Source organism: Equus asinus, chromosome 25 (assembly GCF_041296235.1).
Source record: "Equus asinus isolate D_3611 breed Donkey chromosome 25, EquAss-T2T_v2, whole genome shotgun sequence".
Classification (NCBI taxonomy): domain Eukaryota; kingdom Metazoa; phylum Chordata; class Mammalia; order Perissodactyla; family Equidae; genus Equus; species Equus asinus.
Window position 1 is genome coordinate 39621420 of NC_091814.1, and position 12654 is coordinate 39634073.

At 41.7% G+C, this 12654-nt stretch overlaps 1 protein-coding gene across 3 annotated transcripts in view; it reads left to right on the plus strand.

Annotated features, from left to right (window-relative positions):
• The window catches only part of COLGALT2 (collagen beta(1-O)galactosyltransferase 2), a 103111-nt gene that overhangs the window by 69231 nt on the left and 21226 nt on the right, over positions 1 to 12654 (plus strand). For all 3 annotated transcript variants that reach the window (XM_044757666.2, XM_070497760.1, XM_070497761.1), the window contains exon 6: positions 5190 to 5309. In XM_044757666.2, coding sequence (XP_044613601.1) covers positions 5190 to 5309 — 120 coding nt within the window. The remainder of the gene's footprint in view (positions 1 to 5189; positions 5310 to 12654) is intronic.

The following is a 12654-nucleotide window of genomic DNA, read 5'->3' on the forward strand; positions in this document are numbered from 1 at the left end:
TCTCTGTGGTGCCACTGCATTGCTTTGTTCATTATAGAAGTCCATTTATTAATTAGTGACAGAACCTCAAAACAGCACTGGCAAAGAGCTCAGACTTAACAAATGGAGGTTTGTTTCTTCTCTAAAAAGTCTGAGCTGGTATAGTGGCTCTGTTCCACAAAGTTTTCAGAGACCCAGGCTCCTTCTCTGTTGCTTCTCCACTCTCCATGAAGTATCGTCCTTCATTGTATGACCCAAGATGTCTCATCAGTATGGATGCATTCTAGCCATCAAAGGAAAACCAGAGAGGAGAGGGCATGCTCCTTCCCTTTAAGAGTACAATCCAGAAGTTGAACACATCACGTCCATGCATATTCCATTAGCTAGAACTTAGTCACAGGGAAACACCTAGCCGTAAGGGAGGCTGAGAATGTCATCTTTATTCTATACAGTCTAAAGCTCCAATTCTCTCACTCTAGAAGGAGGATGGGACAGATTAGGAGAGGCAGCCAGAGGTCTCTGCCACAGTCCCCATGGAAGGAAAGGCAAAACCAGACTTCAGTCTTTTGTGAACCACCAGGAAAGCATTTCCGGTGGGGTCTCTAGGCTTTTTAAGAAAGTCAAGTCAGTAGGAAGTTGTTATTTCTCTGCGTCACCCTGCACCTGCAGTCAAGGGGGATGTAATTCACTAAAGCAGTTCAACAGGAAGCTACACGACATTCCTAAAGCAAAGCCTTATTCTCAGGATCTTTCAGACCTTACTGCCAGAAGTGAGGTCCCGTTATCAATGAGCCAGAAATGTGCCACTTAACCACTAGCAAAAGTGAGTTTAGAAACCAAGAAGATAGTGAATAAACTCACTGCTGCCATCTAAGTTAGGGTAGTTGGGATTATGCAAAGACTTCAGGCAGTTGAGGCAGGTTGCTGGCAGACGACAATGTTAATATAAATTCAATCTATAGCTCACGTATCAGGCCATGCTTGAAGCCATAGGTGTCCCACTCATCAATTGTAGATTTGCTAGGAATGAGCATATTTGGTGGAAATGTGGAGGCTGAATCTTTTTCCTTGGCTGCTAGAGAAATTTAGACCCTTTGGCCAGGGTTAAGCATTTTTTAGGCCTGTGTCAGGGTAAAAGCATGGTTCTTATCCTCATGTGGATTGGAAGTTTTCATGAAGGTTCTTGTGTCAACGTTAATGGAAACCGCTCCTTTCAGCTTGGTCTGTGATTTTCTTTGATTTCTCCAGGATGGGAAGCAGACTCAGGGCCTTCTCATTCCTTCGAGTTGTGCCAGTGTCTTTGCTTCAGAGCTTGAAGTAAGGAAGTTCCAAGAAAGTAAGCTATTGACAATTACACTAATGATCCTTGCCTAACAGAGTCCTCCTATATAGCCATTGCACAGGGCATTATTGTGACCCAGGCACTAAATTATTATGATATATTTTTACAAACCAACAACTGGATTTTTGGCTGGAAGACTGACAGGCTGGGTAGGGATTTTTCAGCTCTGTCCTTTGCTTGGCCTGTTCATTGGAACTTCATTCTTTTTTGGTCAGACTTCCCATTGGCCTTCCCAGGACACTGAAAGCAGGTGCAGAGGCCCAAAGCTATTTGGTGATTCAGTTGGGAAGAGGAAAGGTAGAAAAGCTATTGGCTTTACTTTTGTGCCCAGCATTGTGTTAGGCTCTTTGTTAGTTGGCGAGATGAGATCTTTACATGTGGAAACAGAAGTAATAGTTACAAAACAGTGAAAGCTGAGGGTCAGATCAGTGGTACAGTGAACAGGTCAAGAGTCAAGACAGGAAAGAATGACTGTCCTTGGGGGCAATGAAAAAGCTTTCCTGACAGTTGTGTGGTTCTAAGGTAGCACTTTTATTTGTCTTGAAGTATTCAGGAGAGACGTGAATGAGCCTGGAGTCCTGTGCAGCCCATGAAGTGTTTCTAGGCTCTTCCCTTCTTAGGTCCAAAGCAAAGCACTTCCCTTCTCTCTTGAAAGATGATTTGTATTCTTTTGTTCTCATTCTTGTGAAACACCCTAGCTGTGTGTCACCCATTGGAGCCTCATTTTTCAAATGTACAAAAGGAATTAAAGGGTCTGCATGTCCCAGGCAGGACCACTTAACCACGAACCTTGATCCTTAATCTTTCACCTCAGACTCCAGTCATTCCACTTGTGAGTGATGAGTGAGGGGGCAATCCAAGTGCACTGGTGTGTGGGGGCATGGCTGCCCATCTAGCCCAAGAAGAGAGCTCAGGGGTCAAAAGTGAGTCTCTGTGGCTATAATGAGGCTAGGGTCAGGAGTTCATGTCTTGTTGTGGCTGGGTTCTCTGTCATGGTCACAGGTAACATCTCTGGTGCCCACCAGTCATCTTCCAAATGTCTGCTGTGAGTCAAAAGAGCCAAGAAGCATGGGTGACAGGCAGGCAGATCTGCCTCCTGGACAGCACTGGTGATGATCAAAACTGCCTCCCACGTGCAAGGATGGCAATCCAGAGTGATTACTGGTTCTGAAACTTGGCTTCCAAATCCTGGGTGCATAGAAAGATACTTGGCATTGGCTCTTTAGGGACAGAGGTTTAGTGCTAATGATTTACTGTATGACCTTGGACAAGCCACAGCCTTTCTCACTCTGATTTTTCATCACCAAAGATAAAGATAGCAATCTGCAATGTTAAGGTACTGTATGAGTACAGGAAAATGTTTGATGTCTCCATAAGAGAAGTCCAGTCCTTCAAGGTGTATTTCAAAGTATCGTTTCAAAGAGAAAATTGTTTTCCCCAGAAGTCGCTTTCACTGAGAGTACCAGATTCCATAGATTTTATTTAATTGTCAATACATTTCCTTTTAAAATTTTTATCAAATTATCCATGCACATAGTTGAAAGAGTGCAAATAGTTCCCCAAGGTGTATTATAAAGTTAGCAGTCCCCTGAAGATCACCCCTTGTATCGTTTCCCTCTTCTAGAAGATAAACACTTTTAATTCTTCCAGATGATATTCACAGCCACGTTTGTGAATAACATGCTTGTATTGCTCTTGATTTTCTGGTTTTACTTTAGGCATTATCTGTTGCCTCTCCACTGCAGAAGATGAGGCATTAGCTCTTTTTCCTCCCTGTGCCCCCTGCATGCAAACGCATTCTTTCCATCACCCTGTTCTCTCAATAAACAGTCATGCACCACATGACAGTGTTTTGGCCAATGACAGACCACATATTGCATGGTGGTCCCATAAGATTAGTAGCATACAACCTAGGTGTGAGTAGTCTGTACCATCTAGGTTTGTCTAAGTACACTCTTGATCGCACAAGGACGAAATTTCTCAGAATGTATACCCATCTTTAAGCGACACCTGACTGTGGTCATGTGTTAATTTAAGATAGATCAATGGTCAGTGTTTTTGTTGTTATAAGCGTGCAAACCTAATCCCAAACTGAACTATTTATAGACCATGGTTAGTTTTCCCTTTATATCTAACTTAACAGTTGCCTTTTTTCCCTTAGTTTATTATTACTAATGCAATTCAAAACTAATCTCTAATTGTCTAATATTCCTCTTGGAATGGTCAGATTTATCAGATGTTCTTTCTGCGTGTTGGTGAAGATGTCTGATATACTCTTTCTGATATACTCTGAGTTGAGTGGTGGACCCTGGACTCCCTTCTCTTCCCAACTGCATTGACTCTCTGTTCACTATATCCCAAGTCTTCCTGGGTTTTTTGTAATCCTCCTCCTCCTCTTTTCCTCCCCCCTACTCCTGTTCTTCTTTCTCCTTCTTCTTTCAATCATCCAGTAACTTTCTGAGAAAGTGTGATGGAAAGTAAATATTTATGGCTTTGCATGTCTGAAAAATGCCTTTCTTGTCCTCTCACACTTGATGGATAGCTTGGCTAGGTCTCATCTCCCATTTTTACTGAAGCTTTGGAAAGTTGAATGGTAAAATGATGTACTTAAGTAGGGTAGAGAGGTAATCTAAATATTAACTCATTTTCCTTCCACTTCCTGAATTCATTATGACTTTACAAGAGGGTGTGTTTTGGTTTGAAGTTCCCCAGAAGCATTCATGTGGGCAAACAGCAGAACTGGTGAGTTCGCTTGGTGAAGGCAAGAGAAGTGACAGTGCTTGCTGGACCAGCCCTGATTTGAGCCTGATTCAATAAGGAGAAGGATAAAAGCTTCTTTTTTCCCCCGTTCTGTTAATGCCATGAGACAGCTTCACCTGATTTGGCAGGTGTTCCAGCAGCCTGGAGGAAATTTCATCTGCACAAAATAGAGAAGTCACTATGCAGTTCATTCTCTTCTGGAAAGCATAGATGATTATGGCAATTAACAAATCAGAAGCTTGGACACATGGACAGAGCTTGGCAGACTCGTCATTTTAACTAAGGAATCTTTTCACTAGTCAGGACTGTCAGTTGCTGGGTCTGTATGAGACCGTCTTGATTCCTGTATTTCTAGCTATCTGGGTGAACACAGATGTCGTCTAACTCTTGGAGTTAGCCAGCAGGGGCAACGAAGACCAGTGTCGGATATAAGAGGGCTTTGCCATATTTCTGGTGTTGTCATACTGCAGGTTTTTAACAGGACTTGAAATGCAGACTTTCTTTTGTCCCTTTACAAATCTACTATTGAAGTTCCATGTCTGTTGGTTGATTCCAAATCCATGCCTGCTAAGAGAGGAAATAAAACCAAGGAGAATCATGAAGAATTTTAAATTTCCTTTGTTTTTTATTTTTTCTTCTTTATATGCCTAGATTTAGCTTTAATAATCTGTCAGCCTTACAGGATTTTCCTGTTTGCTTTCATATCAAATGTGGATTTTATTCCTCATTTTCTCTTTATTTCCTGTAGGTGGATTACAGTGTTCCATTCTGTTCTCTGGAATAGGAATTCTTTGCCTTCTTTTTGATCTTTTCGTGCCTTTAGTGTTCATTTCAGGCCACGAGTATGCTTTTTCTTCAGAGAGAAAAATCAATTTCCTTTGCGCTGAAGAATGGCCCAGAGTTTTTATTAGCCCCTGATGCTGTGTTACAGTTTCTTAATAAAGCAGCATTTTTGAGGTCTACAGACAGTGCCTGAAACAACTACTTGTTCAATTTCAGTTCCAAACAGCTTCAGCCACAGTCCAGTCTCTTTTTCTTCAGTTGTCACTATAGAGCTAAGATGTGTGTTTTCTGATTGGTCGGTTTTGTCGCTCTCTTGGGTCCTCAGGCATCCAGATGTACCTCTGCAACAGAGAACACTATGGCTACCTGCCCATCCCCCTGAAACCGCAGCAGACCCTGGAGGAGGACATCGAGAACCTCATCCATGTGCAGATAGAAGCAATGAGTGAGTGACTCAGGGGCCTGGGTGATGGCTCATGTTCCATTGCCACCGTGACCTTACCAGCCACTTCTCCCATCTTCCAGGACTGGAATCTCATGGCCATCAGTCTGCCTTGGCTGAAACATAGCTATTCATTTGTTCATTCATTCTTAAGCTTTTCCTGTGTGAAACGTGAATATGACAAAGTCTCTGCCCTCAGGGAGCTTCCCGTCCAGGTGGAGAGCTGCATACCCAGTAAATACGTTTCACACAATGTCATAGGGGCTATAATGGCATTTTGTGGTATAGATTTAAACTCTAATTTTGCTGCTTTATAATTACATGACTTCGGGCAAGTAATCTAACTTCCTTAGTTATGAAATGGAGACAACGAACACTTCTAGGCTTTTTGGGCAAATTCTCCATAATATATATATAGTCTAATAACAACAACATAATTATGACTTCAACTCAATAATAGCTTATGTATGTAACAGATACCATGCTAAGCATTTTTTATAAATTGTGTCATTAATTACAAGTCAATGAAAAGGGTTTTATTATCCTCATTTAAAGATGAAGAAATTGAGGTATAGAGAGCTTAAGTAATTTGCCCGAGATGATTGTGCTAACGATTGCGATTTGAAGCAATACGGCTGTCTCCAAAGCTCATGTCCTTGCTCACGTATTGTTATCGCTTCTGGATCTACCATGATGTCAGAACTAGTAAATGCTCAATAATCAGTAGCTGCACTAATTATTATGTATAATGTGCAGTGGTGCCTAAAGGATAAAGTAATGGATCCAACCTGCCTAGGGGAGGGTGTTGGAAATGGCTTTCCCAAAGGAGGAAATATTTGCACTGAATTTGCACATAGCGTCTGAGAAATTCTGTTATTCATCACTAGAGCATAGGATGTGTATATGTGGGCAGTGGAGGTGTTTGGGGAGGCAAAGCAGGAAGTGAGGCTGGAAAGTGGGCAGGAGCCCAGCCAGAAGGCCTTCTAACATATAAGAAGGTGTTTGGACTTTGCCTGAAGGGAGGGCAATTTTTAAATGGATTTTAGCAGAGAAATGTCAGGTTGGAATCTGCATTTAGAAAAGTCACTCTTGCGGTAAGAGAAGTATGGCTGGAGCAGGGTGGGGCAGTGGATGCTGGTCTCAGGCCGGAGATGAAAAGACCATCTGGGACATTACATGGTAAACTAGGCAAAAGAGGATGAGGATCTGAGCTAGGACAGAAGCAGTGGGAATGGAGAGTAAGGAACAGATTAAGAGAAATTTATGATGTAGACTTGAAAGGACTCAGCCAAGAGTTTGTGGATGAGCAAAAGAGAGGCAGAGAAAAACTTCTGAGTTCTGACTTGAGTGTCTAAGATGACTGTAGGAATTTTCAATGGTATAGAGCATGTAGAATAAAGGAAGCCTTTGCAAGGAAATATCATGAGTCATTTTTAGACCCACTGAGTTGCCTATGTATATCTATTTCCTGCTCCTCACCCCTAGACAATAAATTCCTTGTTGATCATGTTAGTCTTAAGACATAACCCATTGCCTGTCACCTAGTAGGCACTCAGTAAGTATTTGTTGAATAACTGAGTGAATGAATAAATGACTTCAGGTGGAGATGCTCAGTGGGTAGACAGAGAGATGAATCTGGAACTTAAGTGTTATCAAGCCTAAAGATGTTGAGTTGGGATTCATCTACAAGATAATGTGATATCAGAGAATTTCAAGAAAACAGGAGCAAGAGATGTGGAAGGAAGTTCAAGGTAAGGACTGAAAAAAGAGTCCAGTGGATTTTATCAGCTAAAGTCCACAACAAGAACGGTTTCAGAAAAGGCTGAATCAGAGTTCAAAGTGTTTGAGAAGTAATTAAGAAGCAAGAAAATAGAGAGAAAGCAGAGAGTTTTCTTTAAAAAAACATGGTTGAGAGCAGAAGGTAAGAAAGACAATAATAATTTAAAAGATTCACCAGAAGATTCCTGTAAATAGCAAGCTCTCTTACTGTATTTACACAAGATTCTGTTTGTAAAACATTAGTCAGTTCAATATCAGGGACACATCTGTGCTGCTGAGCAGAGTACATCCATAGACTATACTTGGGGTGAAGAGAAAAGCACACCTGCCATTACAACCTTTGCATGCTCATGTGCATAACTGTTTGCAAGCCATTTGGTTTTCCCTCATCTCAGTGTCCGAGGGTTTGAAAAAAGAAACAAGAGATCACTATTGTTCTCTGAGTGTATAGTGAATGATAGGGTAATGAAAAAAACAACAAACAGTTGTCATGGGGGGGAATGAGATTGAATAGCGAGCTAGTTCACTGTGACAGTATTTCTTGAACCAGCCCTTAGGAATTTCTTTAATAAATACTGTTTCCGCCTCTTCTCTATGTTTTAGACTCCAGAGGACAAGGGAAGTATCCTATTTTATGCCAAACACCTAGCACGGTACATGATGTATAGTTGGTACCAAATATTTGCTGAGTGCAGATCTAGACAAGTGAATGAACGGATGAGTAAATGAATGAAAACTGTATTGCAAAGAGCACTGAACTTGAGACCAGAATAATGGACTTGAACCTGGGCTCTGTCACTTACAAAGGGAGAATCAACCCTCTCAGAGCTTTAGCTCTTTTATCTGCGGAATGAGGAAATAACACTGACTTTGCCAGGTTGGGAGGAACAAATAAAATAATGTATATCAACTCCATAAGATAATGAATTATTGCTATTATTAGGACTCCATTTAGCTTGATGATGTGCTATCCTTTATCATCCCTGTTTCATGGCTGTCAGTCTTGACTCCAAGTAGATGTCAGCTCAGAGACAGCCGGCCAGAGCCTTGCCCTCTCTTGCTTTCCCCATAGAACTGAAAACATAGAAAGTTTTCCATACACAGAGGCTCACACGTTGTCAGTAAAAATTAATGATTACACATTGGAAATGCACAGCACCATGCTAGGCAGGTATAAATCATTTGAGAAGAACTCGTAATTATAGCTGTCATTATCGATCTCCCAATACATACCAATTCTAATGCTAGGCACTTTGTATATGGCATTTTATTTAGTTGTTGTATTTACCTTCTTCAGTTACAATTTTTTTAAAATGTCAGATTCTGAGTTTTAGAAGATAGAACGTAATTGGAATAAGAAAATAATTAGAAAATAAACCTTTGAGGGTAACAATGCAGAAATACAGACTGGAGGCCCGTGTAGGATTCATAAAAGGCTGGTGATGGTGAAGTCGTATCTGTCAGGTGTCCTTAAGAAAGATGGACTAAATGTTAAAAGCACTTTGCACAGCATCTAGAACCCAATGGGCAGTAAATAAATGACCGCTAATAGACTATACCTGTTGAAGCATTAGAACAGGCATTATATTCAAGTACAAACATTGAATGCCTACCTACAATGTCTGAGTCACTCTGTGAGGGTACTGGGGATTCAAAACATTTGATAACAGATTCTCTGTTTCAGGTGTTTATATCTAACTGGGGAGACAGGACACATAAAAAAGACCCCGATGATGCAGTATAGTGCTTTGTGAAAGGAGCAGATATAAGGGCAATAGAAATTTGGAATAGGGAGAGATTGCTGTGGATTGATGTGATCGAGGAGACCTTCAAGTCCTGATGGTTCTTAAGCTGGGCTTTGCTAGAAGTGTGGAGTTGAAATAAAAGGAGTGATATGGTGAGGGCACTATAGGCAGAGGAAACAGACTAAGCAAAGACATTGTTCAAAAAGCATTCTCACCCTGGAAGAGAGTTGGCTTTAAACAGTAGAAGGAAATAAAGTTTGTGGGTTGGGGTAGCTTAATTGTTGTGGTCCTTGAATGCCCAGCTAAAGCAGAATGCCCATCCTAAAAGCAGTGAAGAGCCAAGGAAGATTTTAGAAGAGTCATTGATTAAACACTTACTATGTTCCATGGATTGTTCAAGATGCTGGGAATACAGCAGTGAACAAAAGTGGCAGAAGCTCTGCCACCAAGGAATTTATATGCCAAGACAGAGAGATAGACAATATATCAAGGAAGCAACCACAGGAATATTTGCAGGAAGAGTGTTTCAAGCAGAAAGAACAGCACATACAAAGGCTATTAGGAAGGAGCTTGGGTGCTCCAAGAAAAGGCCAGTGTGGCTGGAGTATACAGAATGAGGAGTTGAGTAGAAGGAGATGAGGTCATGGATGAAGAAGTGTCCAGATCAAGCAGAGCCTTGTGGCCATAGGACAGAATTTGGATTTTATTCTTAGAGTAATGAGATTCCATGTGGGATTGGGGAGGAGGATTTATGCAGTTAGAAAGATCGTTCAGGCTGTGGTGTGGAGATTAGAGTTTAGGGGGACCAGTACATCTCTCTTGGTGAGAGATGATGGTGGTTGGGATGCAACCTGTAGCAAAGAGGTGATGAGAAGCAGGTGGATTTAAGATATATTTTGGTGGTAGAGCCAACAGGACTTACAGAGACCTGGATGCAGCCCATGAAGGAAAGAAAGGAATCAAGGATGACTCCAGGATTTTGGCCTGGTATGCCATTTAATGAAATGGGAAAAGTTTCATGGGAAAAATTTGGGAAAGGAAGTTTTGATTATGTAAGCTTAAGATACTTGTTAGACATCTGAAAGGAGAGATTAGGAGCTATTTGGATGCCTGAGTCTGGAGTTCAGGGAAGAGACTCCAGCTGGAGATAGACATTTGAGAGTCATCAGCATTAAAACGATATTTGAACCCTTGGAACAGTGTGAACATGTTTAGTGAAAGAACATAGAAAGAGAAGAGGAGAGGGAAGAGGACAGATCCCTGGGGAGGTGAACAGCCAGAAAGCTGGAAGGAAAAATTGAGAAGTGTTTCAAGAAGGAGCCAGATATTGCTGAGAAGTCACATAAAATGAGGATAGGGAATTGACCATTGGTTCTGTCAAGATAGAGATCTGTGATGACCCTGATAAGAGCCACTTCAGTGCGATGATGAGGACACTAGCCCATTGGACTGGGCCAAAGAGAGGATAAAAGGGCAATGAGAGAGTGGAATCTTGTTGGGATGGGGGATAGAGAAATAGGATGGTGACTGTAAGGCAGTGAGAGATCAAGGGAGAGGTTGTTTTGTTTTTTGTGTTGTCTGTTTTTTCAAGATAGGATTTTAACATGTTTGTATGCTGATGGGAAGGATCCAATGTATAAGGGGAACTTGATGATGTAGAAGAGAAGATAATTGTAAGACTGAAGTCCTTGAGAAAACAAGAGGCATTGTAACCCAGGACGGTATTGGAGAGGTTGTCCTAGACAGGAACAGGGATACTTTTTCCACTCTAGCAGCTGACAAGGCAGAATGTGTGCATACAGATGCAGTTGGCTTGGTGGACTAGAGGTGCACAGCAAAGGTAGGTCTAATTTGACTTTGAATATTTTCTCTATGATACGTGTAGTCTAGTCATCAGCTCAAGAGAGATGTTGGAGATTCCAGGAGAGCGGACAAGGTGTAAAATATATTTCTCAGAAAGTGGGAAAGTAAATTTACTATGGAAGTATAGTTGGATCATTTGGCAGTATCCAGTGCCAATTTGACATCTGTTGTAATTTGGAAGTGACTCAGTCAACACAATTGTGTGAACTTCTCTTGCAGTATTCTTCTTGGCATTGAGTAAGTGGACAAGTCACTTTAGCCAGGATTGGGGTTTTACCAAGCGAGATCAATAGGAGGTACTTAAGAACATTCGCAAGGGATGGTTAGAGTGCTAGACCATGAAATCCAGGTTGGGTACCCATGAAAGTAGGGACATGAAAGATGTGGTGGATACAGACATGGCAGTGGATCGCTGAAAGAATGTTGGCGCCAAGGTCAAGGACCTAGAAGCCAGGTTGTTGAATGGATCACCATGTGGATGCTGAGGTTTCTAAGAATGATAACAGGGACAGTGAGACTGTGAGCCAGAAATTGCAGTCATCAGTGACTGAGGGGGCATGATTAGAAGGTAGAGAGGTGCTAAAATATGCTTCAAAGAAGTTGAGGGTTTTGAAGGATGAAAGACAGTTTGGAGTGAGTTGGGGGATGTAAGAAAAATCAGCTTCCACTCTGACAGCTGAAAGGGAGGCAGTGTCCTCAAAGGAAAGTGAAGTTTTAATTGAAACAAAAAGGCAAAGAGATATTCAGAAAAAGTGGAGGACTGAAATGTCTGGGATTTTATGAATTGCAGACTGGAGTTTCAGAGATCAGAGTGGAAGAGTCAGGGTGGAGGGAGACGGCATAACAACAATGGCTAACGTTTATTAAAAGCTCTGTGCCTATCCCTCTACATGTACTTACTCATTTAGTACACTAGGAGCTGTACAGAAAATCTGGGGATGTGCTTCCTTTGGGGGATGAATAACAGAAGGCTAGATCTTATAAGTTATAGAAGTAAATGCTTTGTGAGGCATGAGGAAATTGGTCTGGCAAGTCAAAGCATGAGGTGGTGGGAAATCCTGGGTGCCAGTTCTCAGCAACAAATCATCGTGCAGAGATTATTAAGAATATTGAATCTGAAGTCAGAAGGTCTAAAACTGAGTTCCAGCTCTGCCAACCAATCACTCTTTGACCTTGGGCAAGTCTACATCTGAGTTGGCCTCAATTTCTTCACCTATAAAAACAAACAACCCCTCCCCCCCTAAAAAGTGAAGATTAGATGGTGTGGGAATATGAACGCACTTAACAAATTGTAAAGCACCTAATTGTTGAACATAACTATTATGGCCAAGAACGGCACTGTGCTTGAGCAAGATTATTTTGACAACAGTGTGCATAATGAGCTAGAATGAGGCAAGACTAAGACCACACAAGTGTTGGAAAAATATTAAAACAGCCCAGGCATGGTGCATGAAGACCTGAGCTAGGGTGGTGGCTGCAGCAGTGGAAGAAGTTCCAGAGAAACTGTAGAGAAGAAGTGTTAGGATTCGGTCCAAACACAATCTCTCAAATGCTTTTCCAGGCATGACTGGGCTGGTGCATTGTACACTGGATGGTGTATGCTCCAGTGTAGACCACAGGAAGAGCCACAAGTGATGGTCACCCAGGGGCAAGGACTTAGCTAACTGAGTTACTGTAAACCCAGCCCAGTTGCCCAAGGCCAACTTGAGGCCATGGCTACCAAGGACTAGCTTTGGGGCACGGTAGAGTAGGGTTAAGGGTTTGCATGCAGGAGTCAGACCTAGGTTCAAATACCAGCTCTATCAGCTCTGTGACCTTGAGCAAGATGTTTAAGCCTTTGTTTTCTTATCTGTAAAAATAGGAAACCTCATACCTATCCCATGGTTCATGTTGTGAGGATTAAATAAATGTGATTACATACATCAAGAGTATATAGACCAGAGTTCAGTGAGTAATAAGAT